The following is a 21,895-nucleotide window of genomic DNA, read 5'->3' on the forward strand; positions in this document are numbered from 1 at the left end:
AAAAAACTAACTAAATTTTCTTTGATTTGAACAGGAAAATAAAGTGTTGATGATGGCCTAAAGATACGCCATAAGAAAGATCGCCAGAATTGGGGCAGAAAATTTTCTGCCACAAGTGGAAATTTTCTCGGAGAATCAAGGAAACAAATTCAAATTATTCTTTACCAATTAGGCGTCCACCAGTATAATGCGGGAATACATTTCAGTTCTAGGTCACCCACCAGTATAATGCGGGAATACATTTAAGTTCTAGGTCGCCCACCAGTATAATGCGGGAATACTTTTAAGTTCTAGGTCGCCCACCAGTATAATGCGGGAATACTTTTAAGTTCTAGGTCGCCCACCAGTAAAATGCGGGAATACATTTAAGTTCTAGGTCGCCCACCAGTATAATGCGGGAATACTTTTAAGTTCTAGGTCGCCCACCAGTATAATGCGGGAATACTTTTAAGTTCTAGGTCGCCCACCAGTATAATGCGGGAATACTTTTAAGTTCTAGGTCGCCCACCAGTATAATGCAGGAATACTTTTAAGTTCTAGGTCGCCCACCAGTATAATGCGGGAATACATTTAAGTTCTAGGTCGTCCACCAGTATAATGCGGGAATACTTTTCAGTTCTAGGTCGCCCACCAGTATAATGCGGGAATACTTTTCAGTTCTAGGTCGCCCACCAGTAAAATGCGGGAATACATTTAAGTTCTAGGTCGCCCACCAGTATAATGCGGGAATACTTTTAAGTTCTAGGTCGCCCACCAGTATAATGCGGGAATACATTTCAGTTCTAGGTCACCCACCAGTAAAATGCGGGAATACATTTAAGTTCTAGGTCGCCCACCAGTATAATGCGGGAATACATTTCAGTTCTAGGTCGCCCACCAGTATAATGCGGGCATACATTTCAGTTTTCCATTTCCAGGTCGCCCACCAGTATAATGCAGGCATACATTTCAGTTTTTCATTTCCAGGTCGCCCACCAGTATAATGCAGGCATACATTTCAGTTTTCCATTTCCAGGTCGCCCCACCAGTATAATGCAGGCATACATTTCAGTTTTCCATTTCCAGTCTTATACTGCAGATTTTGAAGTCAGTAACTCCACCGGAAGGCAGAAGGTTACAACAAGAATCCCCAGCAGGAAACAATAAAAATCCCAACACCGGAAGGCAGAAGGTGGCAACAAGAAGTCCCAGCGCAAATTCAAGTGCATGTGTCAAAAGAAGAAAAGTACCGGAAGAAATGCAAGCAGACAAGGAAGCAAGGCAACAAAAACAAATTGTACTCTAGCCTAGCTCCTTGTTTTCTTTTAAGCACGTTGTAACAAGGAAATCGGTAAGCAGTAGTAATAGCATGCAACAACAGTAACAGTGCAGTCCAACGGTAGTCCCAGTTACCAAAGTTTCCCGAACTACATTGACCTGATTCCTATTTAGCCCAGGATATGTAGGAAACCTTTGAAGCAAAGGTTCGGTCAAATCTTTTTCAAAAAAATGCTTCAACGGAGTACTCGAATGGGCAAAAATCGCTCGCTTTATCTTTGCACGAAAACCCTTCGTGTCTTCGGGCAAAGAGGGGCAGCTGTAAGCACGTGATTTTTGCCCTATATGAGAATTACTCCCAAAAAATTCAAAAAAAATAAAGTAATTTTTCTTGGTGTGCAATTTTGTGATGTTTTGTGATATTTTGAATAATTATTTGTATTTATCTGTGCATGTTTATTTGCTAAATTAATAAAAAATACAAAAATATGTCGCATTTTGCATATAGGATTTAATTCTACAATTGTTAGTAATTAAATTTGTTTTACAAAAATTAAAAATTACAAAAATAGGCATCGTTTGCATTTTTAGCATTTAATGTCCAAATATACAATTTTATGCTTAATTAATACTTAATTGTGCGTTAATTGTTATTGGGAATTAATTTGCGCTTTTATAACTTAATTTAGTTCTTAATAATAGTTTAAGTATTTTTATAATTTAGTTTTAGAAAAATAAAAGAAGAAAAGAGAGCGAAAATATAAAGAAAGTCGGAATTGGACCTCTTCTTCAATTTCAAGCCACAGGCCCAAAAAATGGCCCAACCTTCCCTACGACCCAGTCCATTTCGAACTGGGTCGACCCAGTCCATAACCCAACGCCCCTATTATTTTACAAACAAAATAAAACAAAAAAAAAGAAGAAAGAAAAACCCTAAAAATGCCTAAGCATCCGCCTCCCCCCCCCCATTTCTCCTTATTCTTCCTCAAGCTCCCCTCCCAAGCCATCAATGGCTTCCCTCACCGACGTCGACTACCCTCCACCACGACCACCCCATCACACTCACACACACACACACCAACAACTCCATAGTTGCCTTCCTCCATCGAGCTTCGTTATCCATGGCAAGCTCAAAGCTCATCCATGGCTTCCCCTACTACGTCGACCGCTTCTTATTCTTCTTCTCCACTGTTGTTACTACCATGGTTGCGTCACTGCTGCCAGCTTCACGTCGCCATGGCTGCTGCCAGTTTCTTCTTCGTCCTAGCTCACCCTAAGTCGCCGGAAAACTCGCCATGCCCGCGACCGCTTCTGCCTCATCACCATGGCTGCGCGTTTCTACTTCACACTGCTTCTTCTTCCCGCAGACGACGCCATGGCAGCTGTCACTGCTGCTCCGCGATGCTACAGCTCGCCGTGGCCAGCTTCTTCGGCTTTCTTCTTCGTCATCCAAACAAATCCCATTGCAGCTGCTTCAGTCCAGTCGAGTCCGCATACTTGATTAAGTTTTGGTCGATGTCGTCGATCACTGTTCGAGTTCGTCGTTGGTTGGTCGTTGTTCGTCGTTTCATTTCCGGTTAGTTGGTTTTTTGAATCTCATTTATCGTCCATATTTTGTTTGGTATTTTTCGGATCAAAAATCGATAAATGATTAAATTCTTGTTTGGTTTGTTCTTCGTTGAAATAATTTTCAAGTTTGTTCATATGTTTTGATTGAATTAATTTTCAGATTTCAAATGAAAAGTTAATTAGTGGTTTTTTTTTCATGTTTATTTCATGTTTGTTTTATTGTTAGAATAAATATTTGTTAGTTTGATGTTTGTTAGATTCAAATTGAAATTTAATTGATTATTTCTTCAATTTGTTTCATGTGTTTATGTATTTTTAGAAATTGTTAATATTGTTAAGTTCAAGTTTAAGTTCATAATAGTTTCTAACAACAAATTTTGTTATTTGTCTAAAAAATTTTAGTTGTGTTGAAGGAAATATATTGATTTAATCATTTGAATCCGTCATGCTTGTTGTTTAATATAGATTTAATTCATGTTCATACTTTGTTTGGATGATCTTGAATCCAAATTTTGTATAGTTTGATTTCTTGTTTACCATTTATGATTATTTCTTGAATTGTTCTCATAATCTTGTTTAAAGTTTAATATAAGAATTGTTTGTTGTAATGTTGTTAGAGTTGATTTTAAGTTCAATATGATTGAGTTTAGAAATCTTCATACTTTGTTTATTGTTGGTGTTGAATCCGAAAATAGGATTGTTTGTTGCTAAAATATTGTTCAATCAAATTTTAGTTGTTCTTGGTTGTTCAATTTGTGTTCATGTGATTTGTTGTTGAAATGTTGTAAAAATCATGTTCATGTGATATTGTTGTTATGATGTTCATCCGTGTTCATATTGTTGTTTGAACATTGTTAAAAATTGATCATATTGTCTATATTTTGGTTAAGTTTGATTAATTGATGTGTTATAGCTGATGGGTAGTTTGGTAAATTTGTAATACGTTTAGGGGTAGTTTGGTAATTTCAGTAAGGTCGGAAGGGGTAGTTTAGGAATTGTACAATTTGTAATTGTTTATTTGAAGCATGGGGGACAAAATGAAATGGGGTGGGTTGTGATATTATTATTTAATATAAAGGGGGGACAAGATTTAATTTAAAGGGGAATCTTGCATTATTTTAAAAGAAGCATGGGGGACAAAATGAAATGGGGTGGTGTGATATATTTATTTAATGTAATGAGGATGAGTGGGAAGATAATGGGTTTGGTAGAGAAAAGGATTGATTTTAATTGATTAAAGGGTGGGGATTATATATATAGAGGTCTGGAAATCAGATAGAAAAAAAGGACAGACAGAAAAAAAAGAGATTGAAAAAAAAGCTGAACATTTATTCCGAAAAAAAAAACATTGAAACTCTCAAGAAAAGAAAAACATACAAAGAAAAAAAAAGTTGAAAATTAGAAGAGAAAATAGTACACACTTGATAAATATTCTGGTATACAGGTGTAGAAATTAAGGGTTGAAGATTAACTAGCCTTTCAAAAATCTGAAAATTTCCCTTAGTTTCTGTCCATTATTTTCGGCATTCCTGGATTTTAGTTTGAATTTTTCAAAGCTGTCACTGGGATTTTCGTTGACTGGTTATTGCTGGTTATTGTTGCTATTGCTGTGTTACGTATTACGTTGCTGACTTTCTTCTTCTTATATTGACAATATCAGGTACACAACTGTAATTTTGGCATTTTGTAAGCTGAAATGAAGAATGGAGTGTTAAATTTTTAATTTAGTTTAATTTAATTTTTTGTATTGTATTTAGGTTATTCATGTATTATTATTCCGTAAATCACTGTCATCGGCATAACTAGGCATATTATAGCGACATATTAAATAACGTCTTTACCAGATTATTAGGAAATATATTTAAACCTGATTATTAATTAAAATTGTTTAAATAAAAAAAATAGAAGAAATAACGTAAAAATGGCGTTATTGAATCAGTTTGGCAAAAATTAACTAAGTTCCTTATTCATAAGGTTTTTCGTCAACGATAAGTTAATCCGAATCATGTAGTCAATTTCAGTTATAACATGAATTAGTTTGCGAACAAGTATTAGGACATGATGAATTAAAACAAAGTTAGTTAATGTTAAATTGTTTAAATTTTTAGAAATATGATTTAGTACTCAAGTTTTTATTTTTATTTCTTTCAATTTTCAGTATTTGTAAATAATTAGTTTCAATAAGCTTAAGTCTTACTAACAATTTGAATTTTAATCCAACTATGGGATAATTAGTTTTTTTTATTTTTTATTTTTTTACTTTTCGATAATTCCATGTTGTATTTATGATTATAATTTTATTACTTTCTGTTAATATTTGTTTTTCTCTTCTATTTAATATGTCATTTTCAAGAATGTAGATATTGATTTTATATTTATAAAAAAACTTAGTAATAATAAAAAGGTAGTCAGTAAAGGATATTCTTAAAGGATTTCGCTAAAAATAAATAGACAGTCTTACTAACAATTTGAATTTTAATCCAACTATGGGATAATTAGTTTTTTTTTATTTTTATTTTTTTACTTTTCGATAATTCCATGTTGTATTTATGATTATAATTTTATTACTTTCTGTTAATATTTGTTTTTCTCTTCTATTTAATATGTCATTTTCAAGAATGTAGATATTGATTTTATATTTATAAAAAACTTAGTAATAATAAAAAGGTAGTCATTAAAGGATATTCTTAAAGGATTTCGCTAAAAATAAATAGATGTAAATAATACAAAATTTATAGGATTCTCCAATCTCATTTATTTCATTTATTATTTAAAAAAAATTACTTAGAATTTGGGATGGATTGTTTAGTGAATTTCACTTCCTTCCCCAAAGATAATGACGCGTTAGACTCTTTAGGCGCGATTTAATTAATTTTACCTTCTTAAACTCGGATGCGCATTTCATGCGACCCAAATCTAAATCCTAAAACATCAAATAAAATATGTTTCGTATTGTGGGTGCATTTCATGTGACACAATCCAAAGATATGTTTTAAGCGATGTTCACATTCCTAAAAAAATAATAATTATAATAATAAAGCGGTAAAAGATAAAATTTGCACATGGTTCATAATTGTATTAAAAATCAGATAAATAAGCCGAATATAACAGTTGAGCGACCGTGCTAGAACCACGGAACTCGGGAATGCCTAACACCTTCTCCCGGGTTAACAGAATTCCTTATCCAGATTTCTGGTACGCAGACTGTAATATAGAGTCATTCTTTTCCTCGATTCGGGATTAAAATTGGTGACTTGGGACACCCTAAATCTCCCAAGTGGCGACTCTGAAATAATTAAACCAATCCCGTTTCGACTGTCCTTTAATTGGAAAAAACTCCCTTGTACCCTCTCGGGTACGGAAAAAGGAGGTGTGACATCAAGCATGCCCGTGAGCCTTGTATTATAATTGTTATGACTCTGTTGTTGTTTATTGCGCTTCATATGTTGTTATCACCATTGTTCCCTTGCCAGGATGTTTGTTGATATTAATGATCCCTTGCCGGGATGTTTGTTTTGATAGTATTGTTCCTTTACCGGGATGTTTGTTTGATATTATTGTTCCCTTGCAGGGATGTTGTTGAAATATCATTGTTCCTTTACCGGGAAGTTGTTATATTGCTCTTGTACCCTTGTCGGGATTCCTTGTGATTATTGTTGGCTTGTAAATGGGAGCGGGTAGTACGCCTACCACAAGATATAATGAAATGGGAGCGGGTGGTACACCTACCACAAGATATAATAAAATGGGATATACACGAAGCGGGGGTACTTCTGCGTTATCGGCCTTTACTAAAATTGCATTTCCTGCTGTAAAGTCGGCTCGTTCGTTATTTGTATGTATCATACCATAATGGATAGTGAATTTAATAGAACGAAATCCGCTATTGTATGCATATTTCATTAACAGTATCATTACCGCTAATGAGATAACTTCAATTTCGACACATCTAAGGTAAGGTTTTCCTTATTCCGCACTCCCTCTCACCGGCCTGAAACATATATAAATCATGAATTCTTCAGAGCGGGCCGGCAGGCCGGGCGTACGGGGACCGTCGAAGAAGTGCCTCAACGCGCCGCAGCCACTACTTTGACTCCTTTTATGCAATTATGAACTCCAAGTGGTACGCCTACCACAAGATATAATGAAATGGGAGCGGGTGGTACGCCTACCACGAGATATAATAAAATGGGAGTGGGTGGTACGCCTATCACGAGATAAATGAAATGGGGCGGGTGGCACGCCTGCCACGAGATACATGAAATGGGATAGGGTTGCACGCCTGCAACAAGACGTGAAAAGAAAGTGAAATCTGCCTTTGTTTTCCTTATTCTTGCTAGTGGTTGGATTTTAATTCCTTTATAGTTCTCTTGATATTTTCTTTTATCTGCTATTCCCTGAAGCATGTTTCCCCCTCCCATCCTTACTTGTGTATTCCTGTTTTACTTTTCACTGTATATCATATAACTGCACAGGTTTATCTGGAGTCTGGTTCTAGCCTCGTCACTACCTCGCCGGGGTTAGGCCAGACACTTACCAGCACATGGGGTCGGTTGTGCTGATGCTACACTCTGCACTTATGTGCAGATACCGGAGCAACATTGGGCCAGCTGCAGTAGCTTGGGAGCCAGCCTTCAGTCCACCGAGATTCCGAGGTAGTCCTGCAGGCGTTCGCATGCTCGATGTCTCTTCTATCAGTTATTTTGTTCTGTTATCATTGTATCCGAGACAGTCAGCGTTCCTTCTTTCAAACGTTTGTATGTAGTAATCATATATAGTCCGTGAATGTTGTGACACCAGTTTTTGGGTAGAAACATATTTTGATTTCCGTATTATTTTGGCTTATTTTGTTTAAGTCTTCCGCTTAATCTCATATTCCGCTATTATTTACATATTTATCACCTGTTAATGCAAGTTGTTAAAAGGATTAAAACAAAGGAGTAAAGAATTTTCTAAATTGCATGACTTGTCTAGTTTCTACGAGTAGACGCCATTACGACTCCCGAGAATGGGAAATTCGGGTCGTGACATTTCTCTTCTCTCCCCTTTTCTCTCCAGATTTTGTCTTTCTCCTACAATACAACCCTCCGGACAATGCTCTTCTTTTTATAGGAAACTGATGAATATGAAACAAATTCTTACAACCGTCCAGATTACTGGACGACAAATTAGTTTTGCACTTCAATCTTATCCTCCAATGTCAAAAGATCTGCTAGGATATCATTGAAAGTGGAAACTCTAATTCTTTTATAGATGTGATATTCTATGTACATTATTCATGATATCTGGAAACTAAAGTTATTTTACTCATTTCTCACAGTGATTTTTTTCAATTTCTACTCAAGTGGCATTCTTTTTTCTAATTACAGACACTAGTATAATTAAGTTTGGTTAAAGTAGTTAAATGCAGGTAAAAAGGAAGACAAATGCAACAATATGTCTTTTGTATATTTTGTATTTAATTTATACATAATAAAAATAAATTTCATACAACTAATTATATATTATACAATTTATCTACAACTTTCACACATTATTTCTACCCAGTTAAATACAACTACAATAACATACAACTCAATTTTATACAATATGTTTTTTGTATATTTTGTATCTGATTTATACATAGTAAAAACAAATTTCATACAACTAATTATATATTATACAATTTATCTACAATTTTTATGCATTATTTCTACTCAGTTATATACAACTACAATATCATACAATGTAAATATAATTTTTATACAATGTTGCTCAACTTTCATACAATAGTTAAATAAATAAAAGAAAAATATATAAACAACAGAATATAATTTTTCTACAATTTTACTATAATTTCTGCAGTATAATATATGTCATGTCTTCTTCTTTTTCTTCTTCGAATTTCAATATGAAATTCAGCCAAAACCAAGTCTAATCTTCACCAAAATCCATCAAAATTGAGATATAAACTCCAAATTATATTCCCAATTATTTGCAACAACACATAATCCAAACAAATAATGATTTTTAAAATCCCAAGTTCGAATTCAAAGCTTCAAAGCTTTTTAATGGGTGTCAATAGTGGAATTGCTGCTCTCTTTTCCTTTGCTTTACATTACTGAAATTTGGGATTGAGAGATAGAGAGAGATGTAGAGAGAATTATCAGTTCTTTGCAACAACATCCAATCCAAACAAACAATATTTTTTAAAAACCCAAATTCGAATTCAAAGCTTCAAAACTTTTTAATGGTTGTCAATGGTGAAATTGCTGCTCTCTTGTGCAAGATACGTGGAGAGGGGGTGAGATGTGAAGAGAGAAACATTGGGGAGTGAAAGATATGTTAGAGTAATTTTAGGACACTAATTATTATCATTAATTCCCTTAAAATGTACATAAATAGTAATTGGGTATATAAAATGTAATTATAGTAAAACTTGAGTAGGGATGGTAATATAGTTTCATATAGTGTATAAGAATGTAAAAATTCCTAAAAAGAAATGAAATCTACGTTCAATCTTATGAATAAATACGGGATCTTTACACATACAGCCGACATATTTCACAATTTACTTTTATAGTCAGTATACATAAATTATACACTGATTATATATGATTATACACATATTATACATATACTATACACTCATCGAGTATTTTCGATAGGCTACTATTTAGGTTAAATATTCAATAAATACCAATGGGATATTAGCACTTTTGATCCCTTAATTATTAGTGTAATTATATCCAAGTATATCAAAATTCAATTATAAGGTGGCTTTTTAAACATGCCCTAGAAAAATATTTGCTATACTTGTTCCTTGTAATGTCACTACTCAATGTCAATCGTCTGAATTTAGCGACGGGTTAAGATTTAAATTTAATGAGTTCTTAACTTTTAGAGACAACATCAAATGTTAGTAATTGGATTCTGAATTTAAATTTTATACAAATACTAAAAAATTAGGACTAAAATTACTAAGTTCAGCCGAATTCTAACTTAACCTTCTAACTCCACCCTACTATCTCATATTCATCTGAAAGACTACTTACTAGGTTTGATTGCACCAATACCAAGGAGAAGCCTTCACTTGCTAATATGCAAGTATCAAAAAATTGACAATAAACACAAAAGTCCTTAGTCATTTCATTATATTATTTGGATAATGGTGACAGGAGGAGAAAATGAAAACTACAAGGAAAAACGACTGGAAAAACTGGAGAAAAAAAAAATACAAGAGAAAGGACAAAAGGCTACAAGTAAACACAATTTGAAGAGACCCTCTTCTTCTAGAATTCTTATTTACAGTTGGAGCAATTTATAAAACTTGAACTCTGAATTTAAGACCTTATATTCATTGACTCCATTTCCTTAAGTACTTCATAATTGCAAATTCTTCCAATTAAGCATTGCTCCTGAAGGAACCAAGTGCTTTGACTGCTCCAGCTCTCAATATAAATTGATGGTAAAATGCAGCAATTGCAGCTCCAATAAAAGGTCCAACCCAGAATATCCACTGTCACATTCAACACAAGCCAAAAGTTAACATCAATTCCTTGCTATAAGATCCAACAAATGTAAATTCTTTTTACACTCTCAGCGAAGGAAGCCTTAACGTAACTGGTCAAGTTGTTGCCATGTGACCAGGAGGTCACGGGTTCAATATGCGAAAACAGTCTCTTGCAAAAATCTCGGGTAAGATTGCGTACAATAGACTCTTGAAGTCCGATTTTTTCCCGGAACCCCACGAATAAGGGAAGCTTAGTGCACTGGGCTGGCCGTTTTACTATTAACATATTTTAACCTTTTAAATGACTTAGAGCTTGTTTGGCCAAGCTTTAGGAAGCCAAAAAAACTTTTTTTTTTGTCAAAAAAGTATTTTTTGGAAATTTTGAGATGTTTAGCCAAAATAAAAAAGTGTTTTTCAACAGTTGTAGAAACAATTTTTCTACTTTTGGAGTGAAGCTAAATTATTGCTTCCTCCAAGAAGCAGAAGTAAGAAATTAATTTGTTTAGGACTAATTTTTTTTATAATAAATTACTCAGCCCTACATGAACGCAAAATACTTTGTATACCAAACTACTTTTTATTATAGTATTTCAGGGGAAAACAAATACATAAAAGGCCAAAATGTATTCAAGTTGTTATAAACAAAAAAAGAGGAGTATTTGCTTACTTGGTCATCCCATGCTTTTTCTTTACCATAAATAACAGCAGCTCCAAAACTTCTAGCTGGGTTAATACCAGTTCCAGTTACAGGAATTGTAGCCAAATGAACCATAAACACAGCAAATCCAATTGGAAGTGGTGCCAACACCTTTAATTAATCACATTAAAAATCAAAATTATCAACCCAAACCATCAAAATTAGCATTAAAATAAGTAATTAAAAAGTCACAAAATTATACTTACAGGAACATGAGAGTCTCTAGCATTTCTCTTAGGATCAGTAGCAGCAAAAACAGTGTAAACAAGAACAAATGTGCCAATAATTTCAGCACCCAAACCGGTACCTGTACTATAACCATCATTCAACGTATTAGCACCACCACCATACTTAACATAGTACGCCTTCTGAAATGCCTTCACCAAACCACAACCACAGATGGCTCCTAAACACTGAGCCAACATATACATAATTGCGCGAACCAACGACACTTTCCTAGCCAAGAATAGTCCAAATGTAACAGCAGGGTTAATATGTCCACCAGAAATACCAGCAGTACAATAAACAAGGACAAAAATCATGCCCCCAAATGCCCATGCAATTCCTAGAATTCCAACACCACCACATTGTTCGCCGTTATGGTCAGGGTCAATTTGGCTCTTGTATCCAATCACAGTGAGGACAGTAATGTAGAGAAATAATAAAGTGGCTATGAATTCAGCTATTATGGCTCTGTAAAATGACCATTTTCCTAGCTCCTCTGGGTCAATTAGAGGTGCAGGGGGTGGGTCTTGGTAGTCTTTTGGGGCATATTCTGTGCCAACTTCAATGTCCTTGCCCATATTTGCCCTTTGTTTAATTCGGCTAAGGAAGAAAGACTAATCTTGAAAATATATTGTTTGATATTTGGCTGAAGTGAAGTTGATAGAAGAGTGATGGGGTATTTATGGAGTTGGAAATTTTAATTTGAGAGTGTACATTATGACTTATTTGATGGATTAATAAATAATTAAACTTAATCATATGCCGCCCCATATTTGCTCACTCCCATTTTCTTGCATTTTTCATATGGTTCAATGTCCCTACCTCTCAGCACAAATCTTCCTTGGGCACCCTTTAAGGTTAGTTTGGTACTAGACATAATTAATCCAAAAAAATTAAATTTGAGATGAGTTTATCCCATATTTGATTGAGATAAAATTACAATATAATTAATTACAGGATTATAGTATTATTTTATCTTTATGAAAGAGTGATATAAGTCATTCCGAAATAATTAACCCTGAACGACCCTCAGTTTACAAGATAGATCAAAATATATTTCCCTTGTCACAAATGACTAATATGCAGAGCGGAGCTACAACCGGAGAAAGGGTTATTTGTTGGACATTCTTCGCAAGAAAATGACACACTGAATATTTAGTTAAATACTTAATTATACAGATACATATATTAAATCTTAAGTGCTTTGTAAATTTTTAAATTTCGTCACTACTGATGTACAAATGACTTAAAATCTTTTAATCAGTGAACCGACCACAATCATCATCCTTTAGAAATAATGAACCATTTGTTTTTCTCCCTTGCCACCCGCACCACCGTCCATCCCAACTCAGCCCACAATGTTGATTTTTTCAACCACTCATTTCTTGCCATCTCAGCTTGGGCCCCATCTCCAATCCTTACTATTTAAAAAAGGCTGCTTAATTACCAAAATATATTTAATTATTCTAGAAAACAATTTTTGAAGAATACGTGGTTACTGACTTGCCATGTGTCCAACACCAAGCAATGAGTTTATATAAATATGGATTATACATTTAAAACGGTAATATAATGCTCTTCTGGATTATTTTTTAATTAGTAATAACAGATTATTGAAAGATAGCTTTTTAATTGTGTAACTGTTCAATGAATGTCACCTTATTTGGAAAGATTCCTCTTCAAACCATATGACTCTGCTCTTTCTCAATAAAATCATTTTAAGGGTTTGTTTGGTTTCGTTAAATATAAACAAGATACTATATACTCCCTCATTGTGATTGAAGACATAATAGCTGAATATGGAACCATGGTTGTGTTCTCCTACAGAACAATGCGTAAATATGGACAATGAATTAACTCTTTCAAAACATATACAAACGCATATACTTCCAACATAAAAAAGGGCGTGCTTGGCAAGAAGGAAAAATATTTTTCAATTATTTCATGTTTGGTTGGCTTAAATGTTTTGAAAAATATTTTCCTCAGTAATTCATTTTCCTCCAATTGTAGGAAAAAGTTTTTCCTATGGAAAAATATTTTTCAAAATACTTTTCAACCTTCCCCACCCTATTCCCCACCCCACCAACCCACCCCTACCCTCGCTCCTGCCCCACCTCCAACCCTCGCACCCTCACCCCACTTCCACTCTAAATAATAGAAATACTATTAATAGTATTTTCTTTTCATATTATAGATAAGGTACTTTTTTTTTCATATTCAACAAATGATATTTTCTTTTCATGATATAATTTTTTTTTAAATAATACTTTCTTTTCATGATGTAGTAAAAATATTTTCTTTCATTTCAACAAAATGTAGTAAAATGTAATTTCTTTCATTTCAACAAAATGATGTAGTAAAAAGTATTTTCTTTCATTTCAACAAAAAGAGTATTTTCTTTTCATGATGTAGAAGAAGTATTTTCTTTCGTTTCATCAAAATAAGTATTTTTTTTATGTTGTAGAAAGAGTACTTTTTTTCAACCAAAAAAGAGTATTTTCTTTTTAGTTATGGAGCATAAATTTTATCATTATTTTTGTGTAAAAAAAGTAAAACAACACATTAGTTCTTTTGTATTTGTGAAATTTTTAGAAGAATAATTAAATTCTAAAAGAAAATAAAGTCCTGAAAATGATGGGTATTTGTGGGGGGGGGGGGAGAGGGGGGCACTATGAAATATGGGGACTTGGGGGAAGTCGGTGAAAAGAGTAGCATAAAAAATTATTTTATTAAAAAATATTTTTCTATTATCTTATCAAACACTAAAAAGTATTTTCCAAAAAATATTTTTCACTCACCAACCAAATAAGAAAAAATAAGTGATAAAACCACTCATTTTTCATAAAAATATTTTTTAAGAAAACATTTTCTATGAAAATTATTTTTGTTCGTACCAAACACACCCAAAGTTACAAATGAAATTGTTTTGCAGCCAGATACCATGTAATTGTTAGACTACTTCCCTTGATATGTTTTGAGCATTTGGAGATGAATAACTTTATAGTTTTCAGTATATAGGTCGGAGAAGTTTTATAACTTGTACATTATTTCAAATGTTTTATTCCAAAAGACGTAGTGATTTAAGTTTAACTTAACGCTTTAATTAAATTCTAATAACTATTAATGTACGTGTGAGCGGAGGAAACTTAAATTAAACTTGCTGTTTCGATCTTTATATATGTATAGGATAAAATATGTCGTGTTCGGTGGCCGTTTGGAAGAATGACACGTGGAATCAAAGACAATTATCTCATCTGATATCAGAAAGAATGACATTCATAAAGAAGCAATAAATACTCTCCGCCCGGAGGCATTAATGAAGAATATTCAAAAGCATTAAGTACATTGCTCGTTACAAGGAATTTGACATTTATGCTCATCGTTAGATCTTCATCAATGACCCATATAATTGACATTAAAGAAGGGCACGATCCTAGAAACTCATTCCCTAACGTAGTTATAAATAGCTAGCTCTGTTATCATTATAAGTACATTAATTTTCTGGCAAACTAATACTACAATCTATTCAAAGCTCTATACAATTTTATCTTCTTATTTTTTGTTCTTATTATTGTTCTTATTACTGTTGCGCCCGGAGGCTTCACTACCAGAAATCGGAGGCGCTTAATTAATGCGTACTTACAGAGAAAATAAAATTGAAAACATTAGACACGCAAGAATTAAAATTAACATACAGATCCTAATTTTTATGATCTAGCGAAATAATGCCAAGTAGTTCTCTTAGGGAGCAAAATCTATCATCAAGTAAAGACTTAGTAAAAATGTCTGCTAGTTGATTAGTGGTGCCAATAAATGATAACTCTATATCTCCCTTAAGGGCATGATCTCTAATGAAATGATGTTTAATATCTATATGCTTAGCCCTAGAATGATGCATCTGATTCTTTGAGAGACATATAGCAGTAGAGTTATCACAAAATATTTGAAAAGATTTAAAAAATAGTTCATAGTCACCCAGTTGACGAGATATCCATAGTAAATGTGCACACATTATCCAATATCAATATATTCTACCTCAGTTGTGGATAATGCAACTGAGCCTTGTTTCTTACTGTTCCAAGATATTAATGACTTTTCCAGTAATTGACATGTTCCACTGGTGCTCTTTCTGTCTTCCTTATCACCTGCAAGATCAACATCTAAAAACCCTTCAAGTTTTAAATTGTTAGAACGTGGGTACCATAGTCCATATGAAATAGTTCCGATGAGATAAGGAATTATTCTCTTTACTGCACTCAGATGCGATTCCTTAGGAGTTGACGAAACCTGGCACATTTACACACATTGAACATAATATCTGGTCGACTGGCAGTCAAGTAAAGCAAAGAGCCAATCATTCTACGGTATTTAGCTTCATCAATTGGATTTTCTTTTTCATCCTTGCCAAGACATGTTGACGGGCTCATTGGTGTACCAATTGCTTTAGCACTGCTCATACCAAACTTTTGAATTAATTCGTTTGTATATTTCGTCTGGCATACAAAAGTTCCTTCTTCAGATTATTGAATTTGAAGTCCAAGGAAAAATGTAAGCTCTCCATCATACTCATTTCAAACTCACTTTTTCTGAGATTAGCAAATTCCTTGCACATAAGAGGGTTAACACTTCCAAAGATAATATCATCAACATAGACTTGAATAATAAGATTACCTCATGATGATCTTTTGATAAATAATGTAGTGTCTATTTTACCTCTTGTAAACCATGATCAAATAGAAATGATCTAAGCCTTTCGTACCAGGCTCAATGAGTTTGTTTGAGTCCATACAAAGCTTTAGTCAACTTATACACGTGGTAAGGAAATTTTGTATCTTTAAATCAGGAGGTTGTTTTACATACACCTCCTCATCAATAAAGCCATTTCAAAAGACGCTTTTGACATCCATTTGAAAAAGTCTAAATTGTTTGAAGGATGCATATGCAAGAAGAATCCGTTTAGACACTAGTCGAGCTATTGGAGCTAAAGTTTCATCGTAGTCGACTCTTTCTGCTGTGAGTATCCTTGGGCTACTAATTTGGCTTTGTTTCGCACAACCTTTCCATCTTCATTCAGCTTGTTTCTGAAAACCATTTGATTCCAACTATGGCAGTATTTGCATGCTTAGGTAGTAGTTCCCAGACTTGATTTTATCAAATTGATCGAGTTTTTCCTGCATTGCTTGTACCCAGCTGAAGTCTTTTAAGGCTTCTTCAACCTTTTTTGGTTCGATCTGAGAGATGAGTGCTACATTTGCCTTTTCTTGAAAGCTCCCCTGTTTTTCGTTCCTTCACTTGGATCTCCTATAATACATTTTTGAGGATATTCCGGTTCACTTCTCCACTCATTTGGACATGTTCCAATCGTATGAGTAGTTGACTCCTTCTGTGATTCTGGTTGATTGTTGACAGGTTCATTAGTCGACTCCGTGACAATGTCGGTACTACCAGTCGACTTTTGTGACTTGCTTGTCTGTGATGTTTCTTGGCTGATATCTTATCGTCTGCAATAATTCCTTTCTCGGTCGTAGTCTTATTTTCATAAAATATGACATGTACTAATTATTCTACAAATAAAGTACGTTTATTATAAACTCTGAAAGATCTACTATTTTATCATGACCCGAATTTTCCACTCTCAGGAGTCATGATGGAGCCTACTCGTGAAAGCTAGACAAGCCAATTATTAGGGTCCTACACATTTAACATTCAACTCAAACAGATATAAGCCAAAAATTAAAGGTTAATAGATTATAAATGTGGAAGAGTTATAACATGATCAAATAATCCAATACAAGTCTACCCTCTGATCTGGTGTCACAACTTCACGAACATCTACGAGTTACTACAAATATCAGTCTGAAAAGAATGTACAACTGTTCTCAGAAAGAAAAATGAGACAGTAGAACGCTAAAATAGGCAAGGGGGACTTCATGATCTGCGGACGCTAGTAGATCTACCTTGGTCTCCCTGGACTGAAGGCAGCTATCTCAGCTACTCACCGGGTTCGGTACCAAAATTTGCACAACATAGTGCAGAGTGTAGTATCAGTACAACCGACCCCATGTACTGAGTAAGTGTCGAGCCTAACCTCGACGAAGTAGTGACGAGGCTAGGACACGACTATCAAATAAACCAGTGCAGTTAAATCATATACAGACAAAATCATAATAACAGGAAATAACAGAATAAAGTGGGAAGGGGACATGCTGCGGGAATAACTGATTCTAACAATAAGCCAGTAAAGAAGCATTAATAACGAAGCATAATGAATATCATATTTAAAACAATAAGATATTGAAATGGTAACACGTACACGGCATCACCCTTCGTGCTTTTACTCTCGTCCTCACCATAAAAAATATCATAAACGGGACGGCATCACCTTTCATGTATTACCTCACATAATCATGACACGACATCACCCTTCATGCATTAACACTAATAATATCAACACAACATCACCCTTCGTGCTTTACACTCTCTCACAATATCATGCACGACATTACCCTTCGTTTTTTACACTCTTCCTTACCCAAACAATAGAAAACAATATGTCCCGGCAAGGGAAATCAACAATATAAACAAAATATCCCGGCAAGGGATTCAGCTATAACCAATCTCGTTTCAACAATTTCTTCACAAAATGAAACTTCAATTTGAATCGATACTCAACAATAAACAATTTACCAAGAAACCTTCATAATCTTTGTTCAACATGACTAAGCATCAATTGAGCATGATTGGTACATGAAAGGTTCACAAATCATGATATAAGACTCACGGGCATGCTTGACCCCAACGTATAGATACCCGTCACCACATATATACATTGTACTCGATACAAACACATAGCAATTAGACCACAACTCCTATTCCCTCAAGCTAAGGTTAGGCCAAACACTTACCTCGAATCCACGGACAAGATTAAGCTTCAACTACCGCTTTACCTCTCGATTCCACTTCCAATTTGCATGTATCTAGTCACAATTTACTTAATAACATTAATAATTGCTAAATAAATCAATTCCAATGTAGGAAAATAGATTTCCCATTGTTTTCCCTAAAAAGTCAAAAATCGACCCGAACCCGCTTGGTCCAAACCCGAAATTCGGACCAAAACCCGATTACCCATTCACCCCCGAGTCTGGATATACAATTGGTTTTGGAATCTGACCTCAATTTAAGGTCAAAATCCCAAAATTTTGATATTCCTAAGTTCTACCCAAAATTCCCAATTCCACTATGAAAACCCTAGATTCTAGGATAAAATCTTGTAAAAAGAAGTTAAGGAGTAAAATAAATGAGTTTAAAATCACTTACTTATGTTTTGGGGGAAGAAAGAGTGTTTGAAAAATCGCCTCTTATGTTTTAGGGTTTTGAAAAATGAAAAATGGCTAAAGAGCCTCGTTTATATATACCCCTCTCAAATCCTCACCTCTGACCGTAGAAAAAGGACCGCGGCCGCAGAGCTCCACCGCAGACCGTAAAATATCGAGCGCGGCTACGGAAGTTTGGCCTTGCCTACCGCTGACTGCAAAATTTTACCGCGGCAGCGAAGACCCCAGCGCGGTCACAAAAAGTTACCGCGAACCCCAGTTCAAAGACCTGCAACTTTACTGAACCTACAACAACTATCTTTCTAAGTCTAAATTCACTCCGTGGCCTATATAAAACTCACCCGAGCCCTCGGGGCTCCAAACCAATCATGCACGCAAGTCTAAAAATATCATACGGACTTGAAATTTTCAAAGAACATTGAAATTTTCATTTTCTAAACTATGGATCCGTTTTTATACCGAACCACTTCCATTTCTTATCAAAGTTCACAGATTCAACTTAATTATTATTTTAAACTTGTACCGGGCTATGGAACCAAGATACGTGCCCGATACCATCAAGAAAATGCATCAATTTACTTCTAAAAGCCTTGATCTTTTTCAGCAAATAATTTTCTTTAAAAAATTCTTTTCTCGGGCTTGGGACCTCAGAATTCGATTTTGGGCATACGCCCAAGTCCCATATTTTACTAGGGACCCTGCAGGACCGTCGAATCACGGGTCCGGGTCCGTTTTCCAAGAATGTTGACCAAAGTCAACTTTAACCAATTTCTTAAAGGCCAATTTCATTAGTTTTTCTTAAATTTCACATAAGAGCTTTTCGGAAACGCACCCGGACTGCGCACACAATATGAAGTGAGATAAAAAGAGGTTTTCAAGGCCTCAGAATTCAGTTTGACTTCTAAAACAAGAGATGACCTCTAGGGTCATCACATTCTCCACCTCTAAAATGACAGTTCGTCTTCGAACGGACATAGAAAAGTACCTGAGTGGGTGAAAAGATGAGGATAACAACTTTGCATATCAGACTCGGATTCCCAGGTCGCTGCCTCAACAGGCTGACCTCTCCACTACACACGAACTAAAGGGAAATTCTTCGATCTCAACTGACGAACTTGCCGGTTTAGAATGGCTATCGGCTCCTCCTCATAGGTCAAGTCCTTGTCCAACTGGACGGTGCTGAAGTCTAACACGTGGGATGGATCGTCGTGATACTTTGGAAGCATGGACACATGAAACACTAGGTGCACAGCTGATAAACTCGGCGGCAATGCAAGTCTGTAAGCCACCTCTCCCACTCGATCAAGAATCTCAAAAGGACCGATGAATCTAGGGCTTAGCTTGCCCTTCTTCCCAAATCTCATCATGCCCTTCATGGGTGATACCCGAAGCAACACTCGCTCTCCGACCATGAATGCCACATCACGAACCTTATGGTCGGCATAACTCTTTTGCCTGGACTGAGCTGTACGGAGCCTATCCTGAATGATCTTAACCTTGTTTAAGGCATCCTGTACTAGATCTGTACCTAACAACCGAGTCTCTCCCAGCTCAAACCATCCAACTGGCGACCGACACCGCCTACCATATAAAGCCTCATAGGGATCCATTTGGATGCTGGACTGGTAAATGTTGTTGTAGGTAAACTCTGCTAATGGCAAGAACTGATCCCATGAACCTCCAAAGTCAATAACACATGCTTGAAGCATATCCTCCAAAATCTGAATAGTAAGCTCGGACTGTCCATCCGTCTGGGATGAAATGCTGTGCTCAACTCAATCCGTGTGCCCAACTCACGCTGAACTGCTCTCCAAAAATGCGAGGTAAACTGCGTACCTCGATCAGAAATGATAGACACGGGCACACCATGAAGACGAACGATCTCCTGGATATAAATCTCTACCAACCGCTCAGAAGAATAGGAGACTGCCACAGGAATGAAATACGTTGACTTAGTTAGCCTATGAACAATAACCCACACTGCATCGAACTTCCTCTGAGTCCATGGGAGTCCAACAACGAAGTCCATAGTGATACACTCCTACTTCTACTCAGGAATCTCAATATTCTGGAACAAATCACCAGGTCTCTGATGCTCGTACTTTACCTGCTGACAATTCAAACACCAAGCAACATATGTAACAATATCCTTCTTCATCCTCCTCCACCAATAATGCTGCCACAAATCTTGATACATCTTTGCGGCGTCCGTATGAATAGAGTACCGGGAACTATGGGCCTCCTCTAGAATCAACTCACGAAGTCCATCCACATTAGACATACAAATATGACCTTGCATCCTCAAAACTCTATCATCTCCGACTGTAACCTGCTTGGCACCCCCATGCCACACCGTGTCCCTAAGGACAAGAAAATAAGGATCATCATACTGCCGATCTCGGATACGCTCAAATAATGAAGAACGAGCGACTGTGCAAGATAGCACACGGCTGAGCTTAGAAACATCCAACCTAATTAACTGATTGGATAAAGCCTGAACATCCAAAGAAAGCGGCCTCTCACCGATCGGAATATACGCAAGACTGCCCATACTGGTTGACTTCCTACCCAAAGCAACGCATACTCCATTGACCTTCCCCGAATGATACAAAATGATGATATCATAGTCTTTCAATAGCTCCAGCCACCTCCTCTTCCTCAAATTGAGCTCCTTTTGCTTGAACAAGTATTGCAAACTCTTGTGATCCGTGAACACCTTACATGACATGCAATACAAATAATGCCTCCAAATCTTTAGCGCGTGAACAATGGCAGCTAGCTCCAAATCATGAACTGGATAATTCTTCTCGTGGATTTTCAACTCTCGCGAAGCATATGCAATAACCTTGCCATTCTGCATCAACACCATACCAAGTCCAATACGAGATGCATCACAATACACTGTATATGGACCTAAACCTGTGGGCAAAACCAATACCGGCGCCATATTTAGAGCTGTCTTGAGCTTATGAAAGCTCGCCTCACACTCGTTCGACCACTTGAACTGGGCACCCTTCTGGGTCAACCTGGTCATCGGGGCTGCAATAGATGAAAACCCCTCCACAAACCGATGGTAATAGCCTTCCAAACCTAAGAAACTCTGAATCTCTGTAGCTGATGTGGATCTAGGCCAGTCTTTGACAGCTGCAATCTTCTTAGGATCCACCCGAATACCCTCTGCTGATACAATATGACCCAAGAATGCAACTGAACTCAACCAAAACTCACATTTCGAAAACTTAGCATATAACTAACTGTCCCTCAGAGTCTGGAGAACGACTCGAAGATGCCGCTCATGCTCCTCCCAGCTGCGGGAAT

The 21,895-nt window shown here is 35.8% G+C and overlaps 2 protein-coding genes across 2 annotated transcripts; both read right to left on the bottom strand.

Moving 5' to 3' along the window:
* Nucleotides 1-9,930: 9,930 nt before the first annotated feature.
* On the bottom strand, nt 9,931-11,901 carry LOC104212679 (aquaporin PIP2-1-like). Its single transcript, XM_070151047.1, has 3 exons — nt 11,222-11,901; nt 10,986-11,126; nt 9,931-10,324 (listed from the first exon to the last, which is right to left on the bottom strand). The coding sequence occupies exons 1-3, from the start codon at nt 11,816-11,818 to the stop codon at nt 10,211-10,213; spliced, it is 852 nt and encodes a 283-aa protein (XP_070007148.1). The 5' UTR covers nt 11,819-11,901; the 3' UTR covers nt 9,931-10,210.
* A 3,350-nt stretch (nt 11,902-15,251) lies between these two features.
* Nucleotides 15,252-15,697, bottom strand: LOC138874045 (uncharacterized mitochondrial protein AtMg00810-like). Its single transcript, XM_070152548.1, has 2 exons — nt 15,541-15,697; nt 15,252-15,385 (listed from the first exon to the last, which is right to left on the bottom strand). Exons 1-2 carry the CDS (start codon nt 15,695-15,697, stop codon nt 15,252-15,254), a joined length of 291 nt encoding a protein of 96 aa, XP_070008649.1.
* Nucleotides 15,698-21,895: the final 6,198 nt, after the last annotated feature.

This window comes from Nicotiana sylvestris, chromosome 7, assembly GCF_000393655.2.
Source record: "Nicotiana sylvestris chromosome 7, ASM39365v2, whole genome shotgun sequence".
NCBI classification, from domain to species: domain Eukaryota; kingdom Viridiplantae; phylum Streptophyta; class Magnoliopsida; order Solanales; family Solanaceae; genus Nicotiana; species Nicotiana sylvestris.

What these genes read in the sequence shown, in the direction of transcription:
- LOC104212679 (XM_070151047.1), bottom strand. Translation starts at nt 11,818, where the DNA reads ATGGGCAAGGACATTGAAGTTGGCACAGAATATGCCCCAAAAGACTAC. An exon ending in CTAGAGACTCTCATGTTCCT is followed by an intron (nt 11,127 to 11,221) that starts GTAAGTATAATT and finishes GATTAATTAAAG; the next exon opens with GTGTTGGCACCACTTCCAAT. An exon ending in AAAAAGCATGGGATGACCAA is followed by an intron (nt 10,325 to 10,985) that starts GTAAGCAAATAC and finishes TGAATGTGACAG; the next exon opens with TGGATATTCTGGGTTGGACC.
- LOC138874045 (XM_070152548.1), bottom strand. Translation starts at nt 15,697, where the DNA reads ATGAGCAGTGCTAAAGCAATTGGTACACCAATGAGCCCGTCAACATGT. An exon ending in AGATATTATGTTCAATGTGT is followed by an intron (nt 15,386 to 15,540) that starts GTAAATGTGCCA and finishes TTGATCTTGCAG; the next exon opens with GTGATAAGGAAGACAGAAAG.